The sequence below is a fragment of the Lonchura striata genome, chromosome 14 (genome assembly GCF_050655825.1).
Source record: "Lonchura striata isolate lonStrDom1 chromosome 14, ASM5065582v1, whole genome shotgun sequence".
In the NCBI taxonomy this organism is placed as follows: Eukaryota; Metazoa; Chordata; class Aves; order Passeriformes; family Estrildidae; genus Lonchura; species Lonchura striata.
This window is the reverse complement of record NC_140716.1, coordinates 8,660,058-8,686,284: the sequence shown is the minus strand read 5'-3', so window position 1 is coordinate 8,686,284 and position 26,227 is coordinate 8,660,058. Positions and strand designations below refer to the sequence as shown.

Here is a 26,227-nt window from a genome sequence, read left to right as displayed (position 1 = left end):
AAATTGCTCAGTGACATTTTTTGTGGTTTTTATATAACCCTCCAACTACTTCTATGACTAGGTCTGATACAAAATTTTTGTGTCCTAAATGAAAACATCGTATTTATTTTATTTTATTTTTTTGGCTTGCACAATTTGAACACAGCAAACTTGTTTGTGCTCTAATCAAAATGGAAAATGTTTTTAGATGAAAACCAAACCTGGGAATTTTCAACCTGCTGTGTTGTTGACTTGTGAGCAATTGAAAAGGAGTTTATAGTGGAAGTCTGAGTTCAGCAACTACCAGTCATCTGGCTGCTGCAGAAATGGTCCCACTGAAGGGAATGGAGCTGCTCCTAGGAGTTTTAAGTAGGGACTACAGAGCTCTGCCTCTTTGGAGTGATTGTGGCTCATACTTCTGCTATAATGACAGGACTTCTGATTGCATTTATGGATGTAATAGCAGCAAATACTCTGCTGAAATACACAGCAATAACTCTACTAATGTCCTCTATCCATTGATTCATGGATCTAGGCACAGGGTACACATGCAGCTGTGCTCAGATGGACTCAGCAGCATCTAGGTATCTCTGTGCAGAGGGAATCTGTTGGACAGCCAGGACAATACCAAACTGAGAACTGAAGGTGATGGATTGATTTACAAAATATAAGATGGCTCACAAAATAGATTGAAAGATTGCTTTGTGCTGCTGGGGAAGTGTGATCCCATTAATTAACAGTAGAGGTAAGAGATCAGCAGACTGGCTCTGAGTTATATTGGAGGATGATTGAACATAATGTGGCATCACAACAAATGTGAAAATGATTGCACTATCTTCATTATTCTGGAATTCAGTAATACTGCAACAGTTGAAAATTAAGCTCTTAATTATGAGTATTGATTTCTCTGGGCATAGAAAATACAAGCTAAAATTGCACTAGAGCTGAGATTCTCCTGCTATCTTCAAAAACAGGTACAGGTTTCCTGCTAACACATTGATGTCAGGCCTGTCAGGCTTTGAGCAGGAACCAAAAGGGGAGATTTTACTTTTCTCAGTAAGTTTGTGAAAGACATTTGGTGACAGAGCAAAGTGCTGTGGTTTTGTTTTCAGTGGAGAGTAGCACAATAAATGCTCTTTGATACAAGGGCTGGAAGATGAAGTTGGGTGTGCACTTCCTCTTCTGCTGAGGTTCCAGGTTCTCTGGAGCAAGGCAATGTGAGAAGTTGCTCTTCTATCCTCTGTTCCCATTGTGTAATGAAACAGCAAACTTTGAAGAGGCTTAAGACAAGTCCTGCTTCAAGGCCAGGACTGTTTCACCTGTGCCAAGGGGCAATAAAGAGGATGTTCCATTCACTCTCCCCACTGACTCAGATGTGCAAAGCAATTCTGAGGGTAGAGCTGAGCTCCCAAGATGGAACTGTAACAATCATATTCTTCATGAGTTCTGTTTTACTTTGTATTAACGTTGTGGGGTTTTTATTATGGTTTATAAAGCATTGATGGTTTTTATTTTACTTTCTATTGACATTGCGGGCTTTTTATTAAAGTTTGTAAAGCACTGATCTGTGTAAATTATCCTAGAAAAAGGGAATCTCCTAAAATGTAGGAGACTTCATTCAACAGGCAATACCCACACCCCAAGAAGCTTTTTAGGTGAGATGGAGTGCACCTCCAGTTCCACTGAGATGCCCCAATGACCTGTGCAGGAGGAGATGGGAATTCTCTTGTGTTGGCTTGGCTCATTTTTCTTGGAAAGGCAGATGATGGAATGTTGAGAGCTAACAAGTGTAATGAAGGCTGGGAATAGAGAGTGCTGCAGAGGAAATAAGATGTCCATGAATCCTCTGTAGGTTCTGGGTGAGAAGAAGGTGATCTTGGCAGCTGCTTTCTGCAGGACTGAAGTGACTGAAGGTGGAGCTGGAATCAGCACCCAGGCTGAGCTTTAGTGCACGGGGAGAATGCGGTGTAGTGATGTACTGAAGCAGCTGTCAAATCCAAGTGCTTCCTTAAAATCCTTTTAGGTTTTTATCACTAGTGAATGGTAGGATGTTAAGTGAGGTCATCTGATGCGTTTTGTGTGTGTCCTGTCCCAACAGCCTGAAGAGGATGAGCTCCTACCTGAGGCAGCTCATTAATATGCAAACGCTGACATGATGAGTGAGGCTTTGGTTTCATTTTATTTAAATGAAGTGGCTGGAGCTATTCAGGTCCTGACATTGCTCACACAGCTCTGAAGTCCTGCTGTATTTTTTAATAAGCATATCCTCAGCCTAATGTTTCCTGCCAGTTTCATCTTCTTTGCAAACCAGGCTGGTTCTTTATCAGTGAGGTAGTCTGCAAAATAGAGGGTGCTAAGCAGCCATGACCTAAAACCAGGGAAGTGACAGTAGAAGCAAAGTAGAAGATAGTCTGACAGATGGAGAAAGTGTAGCATTCTTCCTTTGTGAAACTTCAGGCAGCCACGAATAGGATTATATTAAAAAGCCATAATAATATTTAGGTGGTAAATGTAAGTATAAAAATCTTAAACTAAAAGAGAAGGAATGAAACTAGCACATGAAAAAAGGAAAAGGTTAGAGAAGGAAAACAGAAGAGAACAAAATAAGTCACTGCAGGAATTTATTAGAGAAAACTGATGCAGTGAGGTGGCATTTCAGGTGAAAATTTGAGAGGATTTTGTTCTCAGTAATTGCTAGACAAATGATAGTGTGGGTATTGACAGCAAGTTAGATTAAAATAAAAGGCCCACAATATGACTATTTTAAATTCCCCTCACCTTCTGCATATCATTGCAGAAAATCACTGATTTCGAAAGAGAGGTATCCAAAACTGTAATGAAAACCACTAAAAATATTTGAGTTCATTGATGGGACATCATCAGCTTGAAATGAAAACAGTTTAAAAGAAAAATGGCTTGCTTTTGCAATTGCAATTGCCCTTCATTCCCCTGTCAGTTCTCTTTGCGAGCATATTTTCTTTCTCTCATAGTCTTTTTTTGTCCCTATCACTCTGCAGAACGTGTGCATGGCAAAGCTCATCAGCTGCACAGAAGAAAACAGTAGAACTGGGCATAGGCTAATGGCCATAATAAACAAGCTGCAAATTATAGAATAAATTAAATTTAATCTTTCTTTCTGATGTTTTAATATTCCTCTGGGTCCTAGTGAACAAAATTGTTCCATTGATGGAGGGTTTTTTAAAGAAATACCATTTAAATTGTTCATGTCCCGTGTAAAGTTAAGAGTGCTTCGTGGGGCTAGAAATTTCCTAATGTCTGGTCTGAATACAAGGGGGGGCAATAAAGTTGCATTAATTTATGAGCAGCACTACTGCAAAGAGATGTTCCTTGGGGGGCTGTGGACAGGGGCAGGGAGCCTCTGGGGCTCTGGGCTCTGTGTGTGGTGTTGGGGAGCTGTGTGTGCCCCTGGACAGACACTCTGCCTTTAGCCCTTGGCAGTCAGCAAAGAGCCCTGTTCTAGGCACAGGGAACACTCTGACATGTGCAGCTTTCCTGGGCTCCAGGCTGGAGAAAGCAGCCTCTGACTTAGAGAAGTGTGCTAGGGAAGCTCTGCTGAGGAGAACCTTGGAGGGAGAGTTGTGGGAGGTGTTGAAGCCATTCCCTTCTGGGATGTGCTGCTCCCATTGCAGCAGGATCTCTCCTGTGGCTGTCTAAAAGGAGAGTTTCAATTACTCAAGGGCATTTCAGTACAGTTAAGGGGATCAAATTGTTTGATCACCTAAACAGTGCTCTGCAAACATTCAGTTGGTCTGTTTTTTCCAAGTTTATATTACTGCCTTGAATGAGGAGGAGATGCCCAAGAAGGATTAGGCAAAGGTCTTTTTTCTGTGTCCAGCCTTTATTTGTCATTTTTACATCTGAAAAAGAAGAAAGCTTTTGGTATTGTTTAATTTTACCAACATATGTTTCCAGTTTCAAAAACCTGGGGAAAAGTGTCTTTCCCTCTCTCTTACTCTCACTTCACTCTTGGCAAATGTCTTCTTTCATGTTCTTTATATCAAATCAAACAGACATGAGCATGTGTTTTTAATAACTGGAAGGTGCAGTGGGCTTTGTAGCTGCATTCAGGCTGTCTGATAACTGAGCCCAGGAACAGCCTCGGATTTGTCCTACAGCCTGGAGCAAATGTCTCCAGTGTCTGCAGGAGGAGTCTCGAGGTGGTGGGGATGTGGAGGTGGGAGGAGAAAGGGACATCACAAAAGGCACTAAGCGTAGAAACCGGTAACAGCTCAGCTCTTAGAAATTTGAAAATTGTACCTCTGTCAGGGGGGACATACATCAAGTATCTTTTAAGACAACACTATTCCTTTCATTTAAAAAATAATCAAGTTAAAATTTGCAAGAGGAAAATCTGGGCAGGAGGAATATTTTTGGCTTGGAGGTATTTCTTTGTCTGCTAATATTCAAAATTTCAGGTTCTTTCTAAGTCATTTTTGTTGAGAAAGGTCCTTACAAGGTCAGAGCACTGAAGAATGGTGTTGTTGCATTGAAGAATGGATGTAGTGTTTTGGATAAAATTATGTTTTTCTTACATTGTGTTCTGGTTTTTGAATTGCAGAGTGGGTACACAAACCAAAACCAAAGCACTTTAAATTTCTTATTAGAAATGTCCTTCCAGCTTTTCAGTTTATTGACACATCCTGTCTGAAACTCACACAGTGGTGTTTGTTTTAGAAAAGGAAGACTAGAAATTGATCTGTTAAAATAAAAATGAACAGGTATTTTAAATAGTATTGGAAAAGCCCCAGTCCTCCATGAAAAAACTGAAGACATGCAGCTTACATTTAAATGTTCCAGGGCACATCTACTGTTACAAATAAATGCCACCAGTCAATAATCTTCAGCAGCTGTTCAGTAGCAGAGTTCCACCAGCTTCTCATCAGAGCTGTGCTGGTCATGGGAATGAGCAGCTTTGGCTAAACAGGGGTTTTCCTTCTGGGGGAGCATCAGCCTTGTCAGTGTTTGAATACTTTTGACACTAGTTACAAACCTGGAGGTGCTTCCTTTGAAGGTTCAGATGCCTGTACTCAGGTAGAGCTTGATACAACTCATGAACATCTGGGTACTTGTTTGTGCTTGTGCAGCCTTGTTCAGGATGAGGCCCATGGGCATGGGCTGCTGCCCAAGGGGTGGTGGCCCTGTGTGGGGACAAAGGAGAGGGGTACAAAGGGATGGGACACAGGCACCCCTCGTGAGCTCTCACCCTGCCCTACAAAGGGCCTTTGAAGAAGGAGCCAAGTGGAATGTGTACTGCTCTCTGCACCCCTGCCCTGTGGATACACTCAGAGATGTCCTGTGTTTTGTTTTTGAACAGGAAAAGCCAACAACAATGTTCAGTGGGATGAGGACTCCGTAGAGTTCATGCCAGCCAACCCAGTCAGGATCGCATTTGTCTTGGTTGTTCATGGCAGAGCTTCCCGGCAGCTCCAGCGCATGTTTAAGGCTATTTACCATAAAGACCATTTTTATTACATTCATGTTGACAAGGTAATATATCACTGGTTATAAATTGCCTGTCTCACCATCTGTCAGTCTACCCATCCTTGTCATCTTCTTCATCTTCCCTTTACCTCTGCTGCATAAAGTGCACGTCACTTTTTGTCTCTCCGTCTGTTACATGTTTGGCGCCTCTTTTTTATTTCTTCTTAATTTTTTTTTTCTTGTTATCTTGTTTATGTAACAGCCTTCATTTCTCCTTCTGTGTTGATGAGTATCTCCCCTCGTCTGTCTGTTGTACATTTAGTCAGCAGTAGCTGATAAGTTGATGCAGAGTGAGGTGGTGGCCCACTGGATGGAGAGCTGACCTGAGGTGCCTTGGGCAAGTGACACTCTGTAAAAGGGAGGTGATAGCAGTCACCTCCTTTACAAAAGCCCTTGGGGCTCTATGATGACAAATGGCGAATAAAGCTAATCACACTGGTTAGTGATTACTGTAGTTGTAATAAAAAATATTAACCAGGGCTCTCTGCACATTTAGGAAAATAAGGTTGTTTGAAATAAAGCAATGTGAAAAAGCAATGGCAGCACTCAATGAGTAAAGAAGTAGGGTAGGCCTTTAGTGAATACAGGGAGAGACAATTTTGGACACAATAACTTGAATGTATTACTCTTTTCTCCTGTAAAGCGATCCAATTACTTGCACCGGCAAGTGCTGCAGTTTGCCAGCCAGTACCCAAATGTGAGAGTCACCTCCTGGAGAATGGCCACTATCTGGGGAGGAGCAAGTCTTCTGACCACCTACCTGCAGACCATGAAGGACTTAATGGAGATGAGTGACTGGCCCTGGGATTTCTTCATTAACCTCAGTGCTGCCGACTACCCAATCAGGTACAATGAGCATTTTAAGAATGTACATGTTTTGTTCCTAAAGGAAGTATGGAGATAAGCAATGATGTGTCTGTGCTGTGCTGCAAGAAGCAGAGAAGCAGTTTCTTTTGTTTTACAGCAGAAAACTCCTGCTGGTGAGCTGGTGTCTGACAGCCACAATTTAGCCAAGGATTCAACCACCTGCCTGTACCCTATGTGTCTTCCATTTGCCTGGGGGGGGACTTTCACTGAGAGGCTGCTCCAGTTAGTCATTATTTCCAGCAAAAGGGGTACCTGCAAGAGAGGATGAGGATAGTAGCCAGAAATGCTGGAGCTTAGGAGATGAAACCCAGGCGTGGAGAGATTCCTGCCTCACAGGGTTCTGATTAACAGTGTCATTTGATGTCTCATCAAGGGTTAAAGGTATGAATATAGATTCAGATACTCCTCTCCCTTTTTTCTACTTTTCCTGTGGAGGATAGTTGCTGTAGAAGTAACAAATAAGTTGCTAGGAGTCAATTATATCTTCAGTATCAACCGTTGCCTGAATATCCTCATTCCAATGGCATCAGGCTAAGAATTTCACATACCATCACATGATAAGGCTTGTGATTTTAAACAAAATTCTATTCTTTCTGGATTTACATCACCCAGGCTGAGCTGCATTCAGTAAGTTTGCTATATTGTGCAAAAGTAGATAGTCTGTAAAAAAACCCAACCCAAAAAAGAAACAAAAACAAAAAACCAACCAAACAAAAAAAGGCCACCAAAAAAAACCCCCAAGTATCCTGAAACTGGTTTTAGGTTTAGGTTGTACAAGTTATTAAGAAGAAGGAAACACAAAATTATTCTTGTGGCTTCAGTTTCCCTCTATGCTGAAATGAAAGAGGAAGTGACTTTCTTGGGCGATTCCCTGATGAGTGATGATGCAACATGGTTTTAATACTCCTGGAAGAGAAATATGCTTCCTCTGGTTAGGCTTCTCCAAAATCTCTCTCAAAGTTTGAATCCCTTCCTGAAGGTGCTCCTTGGACAGAAATCACCACTGAAGTGAACAATGACAAAACCCCTGAGCCTATGCCTTAGGGAGGATTTTGTGAGGACTGACAAGAGGCTTTATTGCTGATGCCCATTTCTAAGCACTCTCAGTGAAATGCAACACATTCTGGGGAGAAAGATTACAGCACAAGAGTTACTGAGACTGCCTTGATGTTAGAACATGGGGACTTGAATTAAGAAATCATAGTATTTAAACACTTTTGATGTGCAACAGGAAGAGGACTAACAATTTTGACACATCAACCTTGCTTATAAGGGAGAGTATGTAATTTTCTGTCTATCTCTTGAGTTTTGGGAAAAGCTAGCTAGTTATTCCCTATTATTCACTCTCCTGGTGAGTAATGCTGTATTGATGCTAAACAGTGGACTAATGCAGGACCATAGAAGAGGTAGGTGATGGCACTGTGAATTAAAGAGGATAAATTGTAGGAGAGTGCTGAAGGTCTGGTGTGGCTGTACACTAGTGCCAGCAGGTGTGTGCAGTTGTCCTGTGGTGTTGAGTCCACCCTAACCACCGTGTAATACTGAGGCCATGACTGGGGCAGTCTGGAGTGTTCCTGGTTCCCTGTGGAGCAAGTCAAACCTCAAGTGGGGTCAGTGGCTTCCAGACATGGCCATCAACAACCAGCAACTTTGTGGGACAGGCTGCAGTTGGTTCAGTGCTGATGGAGTCAGTGTGATAGTGCCACGCTGCCTTGCAGTCATTCCACCTCTGCTGGAGAAATTCCAGGCACTTGTTTCTTCAGAGGGGGAGCTCTGGAAGGTTGTGCTTGCCCCTTGCAGCTGCTCTCAGAGCTCTGTGGTGGCCTCTTGGTGGCTCTCAGGGGTTTTGGGGGCTCTCAGCACCCAGGCAGGCTCTGAAGTGCTCACTTGTCTTCCTGCCAAAGCACCCTGTTACCAGAACTGAAGGGAACGTGCTTCCTCTTCATACCATGATGCACTTCAACAAAAAATAATAAACCTTTTTCAGTGCTCCAACTTCACTGACAGTGACTTACAAGCAACGTTAAGTATTTATTTTAATATTCCATATTACAGCTATAAACCATGGAATATCTTGTCTCATTAAATATTTTACATATATATATGAATCCATTTAATTTTCATGGTGGAGATGCTATAAATTATTATTATTTATAATCTTTAGGAAAGCATTACCTCCCTGCATAATCCAGAGAAGAACTGATTGTTTTCCCAGTAAATAGTAAATAGGGTGTTTAAGGGATTTTTTTTTTTCCTTCAGACCCTGTGCCATGGTTTGTCAGATAATGGGCAAGGGACACTTTACACTTCTCTCTGGTTAGTCATACTGCAGTGGGTTTTGCTAGGTTTCCCTGCATAAGAACATATGAATTTTGTGGATTAATAGCTTTTATCCAGAGCTGCTTCATATTAAGCTTTTGCTTCCCATCTGCCATTCCATCTGTAATACTGAAACCTTTACTATTTCTCTTCTGATAATAAAAGCTAATCCAGCCTTCTAAGTCAAAAAAACCATACTCAATATGTGGGGTTAATACAATATGATGAAGCCTAAATCTGTCCAGGGAGCAGTCTGCTATGTTCACACACTACAGCAGAATTGCCAGGAGCCTTTCATCCTTCAGAAGAGATGTCCAGAAGCAGATGTTAAGCATCATAAAATATAAAGGCATGGGAGAAAAATATTGTAACTATTCATTTTGTGAGGGAAGCAATTAAAAATATGTAAAATAAAGCATATGTGTGCCAGGAAAATCCAGATATTCCTCCTCATGCCTGAATGTTTTGTTTGTGGAGTCTGTAGGTCCAGACTAGCACAGAGGAGATTCTAACCCATGTGCTTCTCCTTCTTACTGCAATACAAAGCACTGGCAAACAGTCTGGACATAAAGGTGCCTCCAACAAAAGTTTTTCCCTTTAATCATGAGGCAATATGTTATTTATTGGCCTAAGTGAAAAGATATGGTGCTTTATCCACCCTGACTTCGTTCAGCTCTGTTAAACATTCTCAGCAGGAAAAGGAGGGGTGAAATGGCTAAAGACAAACCTCCACAAGCAACTCAGAGATGGGAGGTTGTGTGACTTGTCCCTCCTTTTGCTCTGAGCTTGTGAATATAAAAGGAACAGATTCAGAGAGTTCTCAAGAAATCACTTCTCACAGTCATTGCATTCATAAAGAACTTAAAGATAACTGCACCTTCCTTCCTTAACTTTTTTAATTTTAGTGGTATTTTTCCAAGATTTAAAGTCTTTTCTTTTGAGAACCTCTTTCAAAACCTTATGGGAAAGATATTGATGTCTTCAGCCTCTTACTTTACATTGCTATCTATTTGCATTATTTATTGTCTCTGACAAACAGCATAAAGTAGTCAACCTTATGTTCAGGGACTGAAATTTCACTCCCAACAAGGTGAACTATGGTAGAGCATCTATTCATGCTGAATGTTTAATGTGCATTGCAGGAGTCCTTGGATAATGTGGCAGGTGAAGTGTTGCACCACTTAAATTAAGAAGTTTAATGAGATCATTTAACAGTGAATATCGTGTCAGTGCTTACCTGGCCACAGAGCTTGTATAAAGAACAAACATAATGAAACATTTGAACTACTTATAATTTACAGTAAATCACTGAGCCTCAATCACCAAAGGGATCACCAAATCTAATTGCCAGCTAATGCTTGGTCTTTAATAAAGGTCAAGCAAAATTATTAGCAGAAGCTTGGGGAGTGCTTCAGAATAGTAAGAAAATAAAGTGTCTTATTGATGGAGCCAGGAATGCAGATACAGCTACATTTTCCATTATGGACAATCGGGTATAACAAAAGAACTTAAATGAAACCCAGTGAAACTACTTGTGTTTTGCTACTTGACATTATTTTAGGATGAAGTTGTGTAGCCCTACTTTCCATAAAAGCTTGTGAAGCCTCAGTTAAATGAGACACGGTCAGTAGAAGTTTGGGTCTGGCACTTGAATGGAAGGTATAACATAATAAAAACAGCACCTGAGGTACTACACACTGCAGGGAGTAAATGGGATGATCAGACTGGCCCTGCTCCTTTAAACAGGTGCCAATATGGAGATTATCTTTGCCAACCAGAATAACACTCGGAAATTAAAAAAACTGAGCTAGCAAATAACTATTGACTGACCTGCACTTGCTTCATTGTATTGCCCTCTGTTGGTCAAGGTAACACTGGTTGATAACAAGCCAGTGTGATGACTTCTAAATGAGGTCCCTGGGCCTGAGAATATGTGCCAAGAGTGAGAAGGTGGGAGTGCAGGAAACAGATCTTCAGGTTTTCTTCTTGTGGTAGGTGAAAATAATTACAACCAACAGATTTTAGGAAGAAGTTTAACCTTTGGGAAAAATGCTTTAGCACTTTTTCAAGTTATTTTTCAGGTGCTAGAACTACCTGGGAGATCATGTCCTTGTTTCTGCCACTGGCTCAGTTTCAGCCTCTGCAAAGCATGAGTGACTACCATTCTATAGAAACTACATGAGGGATGATGTCTGTTCTCTAAAATTCACCATGACCTGCCCCAGTTTCACCTGTGACCAAATGACACAACCTTTGGTGCAGCCAATGGGGAGAAAAAAAGAGAGCACAGTTTGCATGGAGTGGGTACACCAGACTGGAGTTACCCAGCTGCTCTTGCAAAACATCTCAGATTTTGCTATGTGCAGGCTTGAAATGTAATATTGGAAATACAGGAAAATCTCCTCTTAGAACTGAAACAAAGCTTAGCTTTCACATACAGCACTGTAGCTTTGGGAGAAATATCTGAGACCCAGCTGTGCCCTCTTGATGGCTGTGAGCTTAGAAATCCCAGAGCCAGCAGAGCTGATGAGAACTGTGTAATGGCAAATAAGGCAAAGCCATTGGCTCAAAAGCCAGGTCCAGTTTCTCTCTGTCTCACTTCTCATCAATTTGACTGGAGTTAATTTAACAATTCTATTTCTCAGTGAGCTTCAGAATTCAGAGCTGTCCTCTAGAGATATCTCCTTCCTGGCACTACATAAATTGGTGCTGGACATGAAAGCCTGGATAAAGGATACTGACTTTCCAGGGCTGAGTTTGACCTTACACCCCATAGGAAGTGTTGCAGTGCTGATCTGAAAAGCAGGCTTTGCCACTAGAATAATGTACCAGGCACCAGGCAAATAGTACAGTGTTCTTTAAAGTGCCCTTTGGAATGTTATCCTGGGCTGAAGCACTGCTCAATTGTCTCCCTACATCGAGAGGGGAGTGCAGCACAGGTAGCTTTTGCACTACAACATCTGTTAAGATGCCAGTGCTGAGGTTTTTATCACAGGATTGTCACCAACATTGTATGTGGCTTTGTTTGCTCAGAATATTGTTATCTAGCAAGCCAGATGTCAATCCACTCTTAATGCTTCTCAGGGAATCTTTTTTTCCTGTCCAAAAGGAACTTTATCAGTGTTTTTCTTGAATCTGCATTCTCTGAGAATTTCAGATTTGCTTCTTTCTTTAATCCCTCAAATAACCTTTTATTCTCTTATTTCCTCACTTTGCCAGCACATTTGCTTGAGATTCATATATGTTTTGAAAGCTATCTTTTTGATTTGCTGTTCCCCTTCTCTGTTTTACTGTTATCAATGGTTAGCAAAGCAGTGGTTTTGTGCATGGTCACCAATGGGTGAGGTAAAATGTGGAAATTATTGTGTCTTAAAATTTTTATTTACCTCTGATGTTAACATGTTGTTTTCTTCAAGTTGACAAATGTTAGTGATGGAGGATGGATGGGAGGCCCACCCTTTCTCTGTGCAGCCACAGCAGCTGAGGTTATTCCTTCTGCCCTCCCCTCCTGGATTTAAGGATATAAAGCAGTTTTTGCTTTGGGGAACTGACATCTGCAGCCCATAGTAACTCCCCTGGGTATTTAGGAGTTCTGAGATGTGTTCCATAGCCTCAGACTGGCAACAGAAATAAATGAACCCCAAACTGGAATTGGGTATCCAGGAATCTTTACTGTGCCTGCAGATTAAAATGCATCAACAGGGCACGGTTTTAGAACAGGGTTTTTACTCAAAGTGCTCTTGTACTTGGCAGCATTGGCACTGTTGATTACAGTGCTGAGCATGGAGCCTTTTCTCTCTTCCCATGAGAGCTGAAGCATCTGAGCTGGTGTCTGGACCCCTGGGGGCTCTGCCTGGCAGATGAGAGCCCCAGATGCCAGCGTGGGCACTGCAGCCTCTGAGCCCCTCTTGGGCTGCCTGGCTGGTGGCCTCTTCTCTTCTGGCCTGGCTCTGGGGCTGCTCACAGCAAAGAGCCAAAGGGTTTTCATCTGTTTGCCATTTGCTTTCTGGATGTCATTTATTTTTTACTTGTTTATGACTGAGAAAAAAGTCTGTTGTCTAAAAGAAAAAAGAGTTAAATGTGAGTCTGCCCTGGATTCATTTGCCATTCAGCCTGATCTATAAACAGTAACAGCACCAATGTTGTGTTAATGTGCACCATTATTTCCTAGGCTACTGTTCCATCTTGTGTCATCAAGATGCTCCAGTAATGCCTAGAATAGTATTTTTGTGAGGGTAACAAATGTTTTGGGGCAGAGGAAGGCAATGAGCAGCATGAGGGATGTGGCCAGCTCTGTATTTCTCCTTCACAGCTCCAGGGATATGTACAAAACCTGTATTTCACTCACAACTTGCCTTTGTGGACAAATAGTGTGGGGTGACCAAGCCAAGAAAAGAGTCCTTTGTGCAGAATGGCTTTGGTACTTTTTGTACCCACCAGCTGCCCCATCCTGGCAAGCCTTTCCCATGGCATTTAGTTGCTCTCTGCATTCATGGTGGGATGTTGATCATCAGGGAAATCCCAGGTGTGACTTTCTCTCGTCTGTGCTCTCCCACAACTTTGCTCCCAGTGACTTTTACTTTGGATTAAGTCTGAGGTGAGTAACAGAAGCTGCAGAGGAACAGGTCCTTGTGGTGTTTACCTGGGGATTGTGAGCAGAAAATTTAATGTCTTTTCAACTCAGTTGGGTTTTGTTGGGTTTTTTTAGAAAGTTCAGTGAAATCATTATCAAATTCCGAAAGCTAAAAGTGCTTGAAAGAGGGAAGTGTTCCCATTACAGCATTGTCTTTTAAATGTGCTCTCCCTTCGTGGTCCCGCTGAATTCTCTCAGGAAATTAAAAATCTGCTGAAATTGCCATTAAGACACTCTTTTGTTTAGATTTCAGGATGCCACTTACAATAAAGCAGCTGCAAAATAATATCTGGTGGCAGTTCAAAGTGAAGATAACATAACATGTGCTGTTATACCTTTCCCAAGTCACTCTTAAATAATTGTGAACCAAAAGGCCATTAAATGGTGAGCCAAAATGTTGTTCTGATTCAGTCTTTTAGTAGTGACATAAAAAGGAAGGAGAGGGAGAGATTAATAAATTCTTTCCCTTGAAAATAGGGCTAAGAGTTGAAAGGTGTATGATGTTGAAGATTTTTTAGCTCTTGCAGCTCTGTAGGCCAAATGCAGGATCTGTGAGCCTGTCCAGTGCTGCAGAGCTTGGGGGGCTCAAGGGAGTTGGGCACCTCTGTGTGTGCTGTTCTTCGTCCTCAGGGATGTGCTGCAGAATGTGTCTTTTTCCAAAGCTGCTTTTTATTTTTCTTTCTAGTCCTGACCAGTGCCAACTGGTGAAAAATTTGTATCTTGGGATATTGTGGAGCTTTGACCTGGCAGTGCAGAAATCCCAGATGGACATTTTGCTGTGCAATCCGAGGTAGAATTAGGGACTAGCTGCTTTTACAAGTGCACCTTATTACAGTGGAATACTTCTTTTCTGTCCAACCTGCACAGAGCATTTGTATAATACCTCTGAATCTCCCTGTATAAATAGCAGTGCTGAATGCCACTGACTGTTTGTGATGGCCCATCTGTAGCTCCAGGCTGATGGGAGGGGAGAGGCCCTAAATGGTTCATTGTAGCACATTCCACTCTGCTGCACGCAGTTTAATTATATCCATCATTCAGCATTACTTGATGAACCAGCTGTAGGCACAAGCACCCCTAAGCTTTCATCAGGATAATTGCACTCTTTGCCACATTAGGAACTGGTTTGGGGCCAAGTCTTTTCCAAATGCAGAGTTGATCTTGGTTTAAAAGTTTGCTGGTCCAAAGTCACTTCTAGCAGGTAATCTTGTAACAATGCATGCTTGGGACAGCTGAAGACTAAAAGGTCCATAAATCCAAATTGGTTATTTGTGTCACCTTATGGCTTTCATTGAGGCAGCCTCAGTTGTTTTGGCAGTGGCTCAGATCACTGTATTCATGTGATGGATGCACTGTGCCAGTCAGGTGCAAGGTAGCTCCCAGATGATTCCCATGGCCAGGGCCTGCAGGGATGTGGCTCTGCTTGCTCTGTGAGGGTTCATTCATTGCTAAACCTTTGTACAGCTGGTACTGTGTAGGCACTGAAGCTGTTCCCATGGGGCTCAAGTCATATTACAGGTGGCAGCTGTAGAGCTACAGGTGAAGCCTAAAACACCCTGATCTTTCTTTGTGGGAAACTGGTACTTGTGGTGTGTCACGAGATACCAGTGCTGGGTATCATCACAAAGTGCCTGGAGAATCATTTGGGAACCACTGCAGCCCAGGAGGGCAGAGGCAGCCAGGAAATGGCTCTGTGTCACTGTGTCACAGCCTGTCCACTTGGCAGTGCCAGGAGATCACTGGTGACAGACTGCATCACTTAAGTTCATGTGCCTTTTCTAGAGTTTTTTCTTGAGTTGAAGTGAACCCCTGGTTCTCCTCTGATGGAATAAGACTGTTGGCTGCAGCTCACTGAGCACAGCAGTGAGCAGGGACATCAGCCTCCCCCCCTGCCAGTTGTTTTCTCAGCAGCCCCAGTTATATCAGGTAGTGGATCTATACATTCCCATTGCAAACATCCTTTCTGCCACAGCTTTGTGCCTCATATCCCAGCTCTGCATTCCTCACTGACTTACTCCAAAACAGTCCCAACCAAGAGTAGGGCAAGTCATCAGGTGGCACTAATTGTCAAAATAAGATCATTGCTCAACCCAAATAAAGGTAAAAAATGTGACCTTTTGTTGCTAAAACCAATTAAGTTTCTTTCCATCAACTCTCAGTTCATTATCCCTTTCACCCCCCAGGCCCTGTTCTTCCATCTTTTCATGCTTGGTGCAGAATTGGTATTAAATCCCATTAGCCTGACCCTGTTTTCCTTGTTTTGCCTTCTGGTCCTTTGAATTGATGCACTCCCACAGGTTGATTCAGCAGCTCAGGGATCAAAGGGAGTGGCAGGCCCAGGAGGAGCTTCAGGAAGGGGCTGGTTTGTAATAACTCACTTTACTTTTAAAGGAGTTTGTGACAGTGCCTCAGCAGTGGGGCCTCACTGGGCAGATGAAGAGCCCTGGGCTTCATCCCTGGCCCAGAGGGCACCACAGGGACCTTGTGCTGGTGGAGTCCCACCACTCCCCCTTGGGATAACTCCAGTTAGGAGATTGAAGCTGGATGAGTGTATATTCCCTCTGGTCTTTTCCACTGAAAGTGTGAGATGGGGAAAAACGTTTCTTTACCCAGGTCCACCTTGCCCACTGCATCAGAAGAGCCACCTGCTCTCGGGGCAATGTCACACAAAGCCAGCCAGCTTGTGTCCAGGATTACACTGCAAATTGAACAAGAGATGGCAAGACCCAGAAGTGCTGAGTTTTCTACCTTGAGCCCTTTCAGAAGAGGCTTTCCTGCTCCCTTTCCCAGCAAGAGGAGGGTGGGCTCAGCTCCCTGCTGCTTCGAAGCTTAGTGTGAGCAGTTCCTGCTTCTTCATGGACATGAAACACCAGGTGTGGCAGCAGGGAGTGTCTGTGAGTTTGGAGAGGATGCTGGGCTGGACCATTTGGGAGCACGGCTGTCCTGCCTTCCCTGCTGGAGCCAGAGGTGGCCCTGCACAGAGGGGCTGGGGCAGAGTGCTTCAGCAGGGAGAGTGCAGGGAAGGGTTTCCAGAGCCCTGCAGGAGCTGTCCTGGGTGGCTGTGGGCTGCTGCTGGCTTTAGGAGTACCTGGGCAGGGTAGGAATGGCTCTGGCTTCCTGGTGTGACAGGCTGGGGTGTTAGGGTGAATCCCCATCAGCACAGTCAGAGGGAGCAAGTTTCAAAAACTGAGAAATTACTAGAATTTAACAGTAAAGCTGGGTAAGTGGCACCCTAACACCCAAACAGCCCACAATGATGGACTTTAAATCCGAGTTGGATCTGCTGAATAGATCCATCCCTGGCTGGAAGTGGCCCAGGGTGACACCTGGGGGTGCTGGAGGCTCTGCTGTGGCAGGAGAGCAGGGCTGCACCCCCAGACTGACAGAGCACCAGGCAGAGCTCTGCCTTGAGAAGCAGCGTGAGGGAGGTTTCTTTCTTCCCACTTTCTTGGAAGAAACTGATAATTTTAAATTTTAATTGTTCAACAACTATCAAACCATTTTTCAACAATTAGCAAATAATTTTTCGTATTGACTTGTACAAATAAAATTTCAGATGCACACGGAATGTGTGAATTGGATGAACTGAATGGTTGCTTTAAATCTCTGCTCATATTTAATTTCAATTTCTCTTTTTGCACAAAACTCTGGATAATTTAATTTTAGAGATGATGAAAAGAACTGCTGAATATAAACCATGCCATGTAAAATATACATGGTATAAACAAACAAAAAACTCCTATTCAGCCCAATATCTAGATTTTTTTTCTTTTTATACAAAGTCTCACTAATTTGAGTAATGAATTTGATCATTTCTGAAGCTCACTCCACTTGCTTATTTAATCAGTGATTATTGTTTTCATCAAAATGGGATGTATCGTGTAGGCAGATGAGGTTCTACATGAATATGCAGCAGCAGAGAAACACTGGAAAAATACAAAGCAGTGAGCATCATTCTGTACTAAATAAAATCCCAGTGCTTTTATAAAGCTAAAATTGTATCATGTTTACTTTTAATAATTAAATATCCTTGGGTATTAGCAGCTGGTTAGTCAAGTATTTCAGTACTCTCTTTTTTCAGATACTTTCCAGCAGATATTAAGTGGACTCAGATGTTTTTGTGAGACAGGATAATCCTGTCTGACTTAACTCTTTGTAGTGCAGCATCCTTACAAGTGATATTCTGGCATCCATAGGACCGTGGCCCATCAAGAGTCATGGCAGGTAAATGTGGGAGTTCTCTATCCTGATCCCTGCATTGAGGCAGTGATTGGGAATGGAATGGTTTGTTATTATAATAACAGGCAAAGGCAACTTTGTGAAAAGCAAATTATCTTGGCAAATACTTTTCAGCAGCTTTGGAAGTCTCGTAGTAATTGGCAGCAGTTACATTTGCTGCCACTCTGACACAATGGATGGGCCTTATGGAGAGCAGTGGCTGCATGGGAATTTTTCCTATGGAGAATTACGTACCGTAAGACAAGGCAAGGAAAGACAGAGCACCTCTCAGAGTGAGAGGAGGACAGTGCTGATGTTCCTCTATTAACATGCTGTCACACGTGCAACTGCACATTTTCACAGCCTCTGAACTGGGAAACACCACAAAACCTTTGTTATGGTTTCCCACAGCCTGTTCCATGAACACAGAGCTGGGTTTATGCTCTGGCTTACACAGGCATAAACTAAGTGCACTGCACTGATTCTGGAGCATTACAGATATGAAAACAGAATAAAGTCCTTTGCATAGTGCTTTATCAGTAGGAAAGAAGATAGAAAAAGTGGGTTTTTTTATTGATTAAAGGACTTCAAAGAGGGAATTTGTTTCACTGTTGAAAATACTAAAAATATTTCAAGGAACAAAATGTGGGTAATTTGTGTACTGTTTTCTTCAAAGATGTACTTTGGGCAGAAAGTGCATGTACCAATGTTTCTATCACTCCACAGGCTTTTTTTCTAGTGTCACAAAAGTTTGAAAATAGAAAAATGCTGAGAAGAGAGATTGTTTTTTTTTTTTTTTCCTTACAGGATTAAAACTGAGTAAATAACCTCATTAAATTTAGACATTCTGTGCATGAATCCTCTTCAGACATGTGTCTCAATGTAAATAGAAGTGTGTATAGGTAACCTCTTCAGGTGCACGGTTGCTTCCTGCTCACTGTCTATCAAAATGATCATTTACGTCAACACTCAACTTCCTTATTGATGGAAATGAAAAATGTGATAGACCTTTGACAGTGTGATATTAAAACAACCTTTCTGTGCCAAGTTGTCAGCAGATAGTGTGTGTTCATTAGCTCCACACTCTGCATCAATCAGTCCCTGCACTCTACACAGAAAAAGGTTAAAAACATTTGAATTTGGACTTGTTGGTGTCATCCACCAAACTGGCATGAAAAGCACAATTTTTCCATTTATCCTGAGCACAGCTATGTTGGAAAGTTGCTGACTGAAGTGTCAATGGCAGCTATTAGTGGAAGCTCAGCTAAAGTGACTAAGGGGAGCATTGGCCCCACTGTGCTTTGTGTGAGCCCCTCTGCCTGCATGGGAAAAGATTCCCAGAAGTTCTTCCCAGTGTGGGCAGGCTCACCTGCTCCTGCCTATGCTGCTGCTTCTCCTCCATTGTATCATTAATTTGGGAAGAAGGCAGATGTGGCAGTTCTCTCTCTTAAACAGCTTTCACAAGCCCCTGAACAGAAACTTCAGCTTGTGAACCTGACTGCACCACTGCCAAAAGGAAATCTGTGTTCTCAAGGCTGGCACCTTAGTTTGGGAGAGTGGCACTGGGGGATGGGGTTTAGTGATGGGCTTGGCAGTGCTGGATTTGATGATCTTAAAGGTCTTTTCAAATTAAGCATTTCTGTGATTCTATGTTTGGAGCTGACAATGCTGAGTAATCATGTGATTCTCTGAATGCTAAGCATTTTAGATCAGAGTTAAGTTGAAGAGTCTAAACCCCACGTTGCTCTACTTTTACTGCACTCATTTGCATTATTTGAATTTCCAAATTTAAATAATGGGAATGCCAGCAAGGCTTGATAAACAGTTTTTTCCAGCACTGATAAAAATGAGCAATTTTTTTCATCTATGCAGTTCAACTAAACTGGCATCTCTTGTGAATGTGGTGGGAGAGGAATTTTGCTTTACTACAGTATATACCTTTAATAAGTTTTCTAGCCCTTATCTAAGTTAGACACACATCTCTGCCTTTACTTAAAAATATTTATTTGAAATAGGCATTTATAGGCCTTTCTAGGAAAGGCTGTCAGGCACACGAATTCTGAGCTAGCAAGATGAAAAAATAAATAACGGTGGTGATATGCTGATGATTCATAAACTTAAGTAGAAAAATAAATAGGAATTTGTTTAACAAATCCAAATGAAACATTTCCTTCCTTTCTAGCAAAATACCTCTGAGCTGCATGCATCAATACCAGGTTATGTAGGGAATAAGTCATCCTGCACGTAGCCAATTTTCTTTGATTATTTTCGTGTCTACCAGGTCTTACACAGTTGCACATTTGGAAGGTATTTCAGAAGCTTTTGTTATTCAGGTATTTTTCAGTGCATTTGTTCTTGTTAAGCATACAAATAATCTAGGCTTAGCAATTGCATACAATAAGATTTATGAAAGGAAAACTACCTTAACGTATTTTGTAGTTTTACTTTAAAATATAGTAACTTGCAACTTATAATGGCTTTAAAAATCAGAGAAAAAGAGCTGCATATGAAATGGTATTACAGAGTAGTGTTTTCCTTATTTACTTTTTACTGCAGCAGCAGGAATGCTGAGAAAATGTCATTGTCGCAGACAAATTAATTCCTAGGATCAATTCAAAGGTACTTGAGGTAATTTTGTAAAAATGTTTCATAAACACCAGTGAGTTAAACATTGGTAAGTTGGTGACATATCTGTGGTGGTGATGGACAATCTGAGTTATAACTGGATTGGCCTCCTTGGAAAAGTCTCCTTAATAAATGTACTTGTGCCCCTAAGAGGTCAAAGATGAGTTTAAGGACAGCTCTCAGCTCTTGACCTTGTGTGCAATCCTTGCACATTCTGCTTCTGGACACGTGGACATGGGGCTCTGACCCATGAAGTAATTTATGACAATGTGAAAGTTGCATCATTCTGGGAGAGCTCCAAGTGTGCTACAGTTCAGCACTTACTGTTTGCCAGGGCTCCACCAGATCAGAGACACAGTGATTGCACCATTGTATGGTGCATTTGAAATGGTCATGGAGATTTTAAACGCCTGTGTTGAAATTGTGCTATAAAATAATTGGAAAATGAGTAATTTACTTTTTTTCCCAGTGCATATTTAAATACAGTCAAAACTGATGTTACAAAGTTTTAATGAGTGTATGTGGTGAGAATTTTATTATCATAAAAGCTGTAGGGTTTATCAGCTGATACAGGGCTGGAGTTTTTCATTAGCCAAGGGCCTTTCAGGGTTTCATGGGATATAGCTGGAAAACATTCCAAACAAATGAATATTCTATTTTAAAAGAATAATGAGACATTGAGGGTTTTATAGACTCCAAAGTTTGCTAAACCAATATCTCTAATTAGATGGAGAAACTCTCTATAGAGGCTTTGCATCAACGGCAGTACACACAGCAAATGTTTTAAGCATTTACATATCAAACACTGCTGGCAGCATTTTGGCAGCAGTCCAGAGCTGTAGATAGTTTTAATCACATTTGTTCATTAATCCTTGGTGGAATTCTCTTATATGGTCTCTTTAGGATTTTCATTTAAGCATGTGCTGCTGCTTCTCAGCAGTGGGCTTATTTATTTATTTTATAAATACCATCTGAAGCCTTGAATTTATAGAAGATAGGTTGTGGAGTGGCTCAGGAAGCAGACGATGCAGTATATTCTATTTTCTCTCAGCAGATCTCCTTTGTACCCAGGCATTTATGTACTCTCACTAGAAGAGCTTTATTCAGCAGTGTGCCATCTAAAAAAGACTTCCACTCTTTTTTGACTATGCGAGTTCTTTTCTTTTCTGTAGGAAGCAGACAATGGTTGAATGGGAAGCTGTAATTGAAAGCACAGCCAAGATGACTGTAACTAATAGAATGTCTTGAGCATCATGGAGCACTGGCAAGGCTGCAGGAGGGTAGCTGCATCCCTTGTGATGAGTGATCAGTGCCTGCAGCATCCACATGCAGGAGGCTGACACTGCAATACACAGGTGTGAATCCCCAGCCCAGATGGCAGAGCTGGTGCTGGAGCACAGCTCTGATCTCCAAGTGCTCCAGCAGCTGAGCTGCTAAGGCAATAGTTTTCTTCCATTATCTTGTTTCTCTGTTAAACCCAACTTGAAAGACAAAACAAACCGTTTAAGACAACACTGTTGTAAAAGCAGAGGTGTTAACTGTCACCCAGAGCCTTCCTCATGCAGTTGGCCTCTGAAATCATATCTGCTGTTCTCATTTATTTGGTTTGTTTTATGAGTGGCTGTTGTTACAGGAATCAGCTTTGCTGAGAAAAGCCTGCCATGCCAATCTGTTCTGTGTTAGATAGCAAAGCCGAAGTACAGCCTTCCCCTTCCTTTGCATTTTTAGATGGCAGACTTTTGGGTTTTTTTTTTTTCCTTACTTCAGCCTGGGTCAGGCTCTGCTGAGCCTCCCCTTGTGCTAAATATCCTTTGAAGAGGCAGGAGGACTTGGGGGCACCAGTAAGAGGGTCAGACTGTCTATCCAGGGTCTGAAAGCTGAACCCTGCAAACCTTCTCCAATATTTTCCTCATGCTGCATTTGCGTGGTTCATCATTTTGTTGTGAGTGTTCCAGGATGAGGTTTTGTACGTTTTTACTTTTTTCTCTTGAATCATTCATCTGTTGCATCCTTTTGTAAGGTTACATGCCATGCCCACACGCATGCAAAGTGGCCTGGTGGAGGGACCAGAGCAGGTCAGGACCTCTTTCTGGGAAAGATGCCCCGAGTGCTGCTGTGCCCCAGCAGAAGTGCACTTCCAGATGCACTGGGTGCTGTGCAGGAGTGTGCAGCAATTGGTAAAACCCCTTCCCTGTCTCCTGGGCTGCTCTCCTTCCTCCCCAGCTCCTCTGCAGTGCTGCAGGACTGTCAGGCAGCTGCAGAACCTGGGGAGCCAGGTGAGCTTACCTCCCTGGGTAAGAGGGAGAGGGATAACCCAGACTAGGAATAGCAAAGGAACTCTCCTGAAGGAACTCTCCTGCCACGGGGGCTTGGTAGTGATGGCATGCCCTAATACTCTGCAATGCTGGGTTAATGAATATGAAATTAATAATTTACTTGAATCAGTGAGCTTAAGTATCATTGTAAAATTTATTGAAAATAATGTAGCAGAATTTAAGGCGTTCAGTTCTTCCACTTTCAGGCTCTTGTGTGCACATCTGCGTGTTTAACTGTGTTTAGCCATATTAATCATTAATACCATGCTTAACTCTGAAGAGGTGAGTTTGCCCCATAATTCCAGTTTTTTTCTCTGCAGTCTTTTCCTTCTGTAGCAACCTTGTAGAAGCAGTTTCTTGGCAAAGAGCTGCTGGGGTTGCTGTAGGTCTGGGTTCTGTAAGGCTGTGCCTTCACACAGTCACAGGAGTCCTGGGAAAGGAAACTGTGGGCATGAGTCAGGCAGGAATGGGTGGAAACACCAAAGCTTTGGGCATTGGGAGACCTTGTAAAAGTTTTGACTTGTCCCTTCTGACTGTATGTTTGCCTTCATCATCCCTGCTTCAGAGGCCCTTCATTGCTGCTTCAAACCACATTAGCCACCTTGCCCTCTTCTCCCAAACACTTTTGCCTCTGTGTTTCTTTTTTTGCCTGTTCAGCTGCTTTTGTCATCCTTGCCTGCCTCTCCAGCACCCCGCACCAGGCAGAGCTACAGCTGTGTTTGCTGCCACCACTGCTCCCCATGGCCAGGGCTAATCCCCTCCCTGCACTAACTCCTCCTGTGAAGCAGCCAACAGACTTGTCATTAGATAGCCCTAAATTAATCAAGATGAATAATTAATAAACTCAGAGCAGTTCTCTTTCCTTTATCTGATTCCTACATAGAATCAAACCATCTTGTTTCCATACCTGTGTGCTGCCAAAAGCTTCTGAACTTTCGATCTAACTTAGCTAAATTGTTGTTAACTTGCATAGGTTTTGACATATTAATAACCCCATTGAAGTGCCTGCTATTCCCTACATCCGTCAAGTTACCCATGTGTTAAAGTACCTTGCTGAATCAGAACATTTTTATTAGCCATCACTATCCTCCAAAAGTAATAATATCTTGATTTCCTTTTCTCATATTCTCCAAAGGCTTTCCTAATCTGTTTTTCCAGCTGCAGACTGAGGGCATCTCTGCTTTTTGCTTGGATTAGTCACTGGGGTTGGAGGGTTTGCTTAAAACCAGCAAGACCAGCACTGGCTCTTGCCTGCAGGGTCGGGCCATGGGTGTGTGCAGGGACCACTCTGCACAGACCTCCAGCAGACAGTGCAAACACAGTCACTGCTTCTCTTCCAGTTGTTCATGTCAGTCCCCAGTGTGTAGACCATATTCTGAAATGATTGCCATGCTCAGCATGTGCTTGCTGAGTGCCTGGTTTGCCTGCTCACACCCTGGGACACCTCAGTCCCAGGCCAGGGCTGCTCATGAGGAAACTCTGGTAGCAGACTTTGCTTTGCTTTGGCAATATCTTCTGAATTTCCTTCTGGACTCGCCTGTTATAGGACTCAGCTTTTTCTCTCCCTTAGACCTGTGACCCCAAGCAGAATCCCAGCCCAGGGGCTCAGCCACATCCCCAGTTGAGCAGTGCCATGGGTTGAGTCACTTTTGCAGCCTCTGAAGCCTCACTGCCTGCCCAGCTGAGTGCTGCCATCCTTAGCCCAGCCCTGCAGGGCTTGGCTGAGCTTTGCTGGGTGGCACCTCAGCAGGTGGGCACAGTGCCCCTGCCAGCCCTGCCACCCTTGCTGCAGGAGGGGAGCTGTAGGACCTCACGGAGGTGACCTCTACAAGGGTCTGGGGAAGGTGGCCACCCACATCCCAGCTGGCAGACCTGTCCTTGCTGAACACCAGATCTGCATCAGTGAACTCAAACATGCTTTGTTTCCCTCTTCTTCACTTGTCATCTTCTCGTGGCAGCCCTCCCCCACACACAAACTCACTCCACTCTTGGAGCTCACTGAAGGATTTGTTTTGCATTTCTCCCTGTGTGCTGCACACCTGAAAATGCCCATTTTCTCTCAGCCTCTCTACACTCACACCATCCTCCTCCCTGCTGATGGCACAGGTAACCAGCTGACTAATCCTCTCCCTGGTGTCTTGCCCTCCAAGTGAGTTGAACAGCCAAAGGAAATAGAAGTGGGAGCAGTGTGGATGCATCCATCAGCCCCAGGCACCGACTGCAGAAGGGCTTTTCCCTCAATCTGTATTCGTGCTCTGTTACACACTGGGGAAACTGATAGGCATGTGATATGTAATATTAGTGCATTTTTAATCAGTAGCATGACCTACCCTCCCTCTCCACATGACTTTACTCCCTTCTTAGGAAGTCTATGCTGCACTTGTTACTTTCTGTTTTACCATGAGTGTTTGTAAAAGATTTTGTGCCAAATTTATGCTTAGTGAATTATCCCTGAAATTTGTGGAGCTATAGCAGAATTTAATTTGGCAACATGGAGTTGCTGTTGCTCCCACTGATGTCTTCAGCTGAAAAATCTCAGCTTTTGATTGCCTTACTTAGAGAAAAAGCAGGCCCATGTCTCCAGTTTTTGTCCAAAGGAGTGCCAGAGGCATTGGAAATAGCTGGTGCCAGAGGCACTGCCGTGGCACAGACTCTGCTGCTGCTGTATGTGAAGAAGTGTGGCAGCAATCTGTGCCAGAGGCATTTAGGAAATCTACCCCTCAAGGCAAAGGTTTCTGAAAGGTGAGGAGGATTTTAACAAATGCATTTACATCAATGGTGTGTTCAATAACTTTGATTTTCTTCTTAATGTCTTCTGATGGAGTAAGTCAGAGGTGATGTGCAGCATCCTCATGATGTTGGGGCCAGAAGGAGCACTTCATGTGATGCTTAATAGAAATTCAGTGTGGGGCCATGCTGAGCATAGAATTGGTTGACTGCATAAATGTAAATGTCAATTAACTAAGAAGTTTAACCAAATGGAACTATGATATTTTAGTTCCATGTTGTCAACACATGAAGCATATTAATGGACAAGGAGTATAACTCTGTATGAGTTCTTTAAAACAAAAAAACTAAAAATATTCAAAGTAGGACCAATATACCACCAATGTTTGCAAGAAGAGAGAAAATGTCAATTATTGATTACTTTGAGAGCTAAGCATCATTTGGACATTTATAAGAATTACCTAAAAACTGAGAAGCAATGAGAAGTTTGTATGGTAGCCCCAAGTCCTGATGCACTTGGTAGAGTACTGCAGAATAGCAAAATACAGGTTGGTGAGCAATTTAGAAAGGATGATGTTTTATTGAGTGGTGTGGAATGTTACTTTCGTTGATTTTATTTTTATCCTGTAAGGAAATTAAAGCTCAAGCACTTCCAAACTTGATTATATTTCTAAAGATCATCTTTGCATGCCAGCTTTTGCCTAGAAACTCACCCGAAGATGTCAGCCATTGAAACCATTTCATGTGGAAGCATTGCTAAGTAAATTCACTAAATGCCTATTCATGCCAGTAAGATGGGGAGTCACTGGAGCAGCAAATGTGAAAATCTGCACAGCTTACTATACAGAAAGCACTTTTTGAGTTTGCCAAATTGAGATGCAGTCTGACCCTGGGAGGTATTGCAGCTCAGGGGGAGTAAAGGAGGAGGGTCTCAGGGCCCTGTCTGTCAGCATGCTTGATTGACAGGTAATTCATTTGCTCTAGATAAAATCAATGAGATTATGAAAATAGTTTACTTGGCTGATAACATTTCTAGGTTGTT

The 26,227-nt window shown here is 42.6% G+C and overlaps 1 protein-coding gene across 5 annotated transcripts in view; it reads left to right on the top strand.

Annotated features, from left to right (window-relative positions):
• Positions 1-26,227, top strand: part of XYLT1 (xylosyltransferase 1) — a 176,738-nt gene that overhangs the window by 108,500 nt on the left and 42,011 nt on the right. For all 5 annotated transcript variants that reach the window (XM_085592344.1, XM_021539812.4, XM_085592342.1 and 2 more), the window contains 2 exons: positions 5,315-5,487; positions 6,125-6,327. In XM_085592344.1, coding sequence (XP_085448470.1) covers positions 5,315-5,487; positions 6,125-6,327 — 376 coding nt within the window. The remainder of the gene's footprint in view (positions 1-5,314; positions 5,488-6,124; positions 6,328-26,227) is intronic.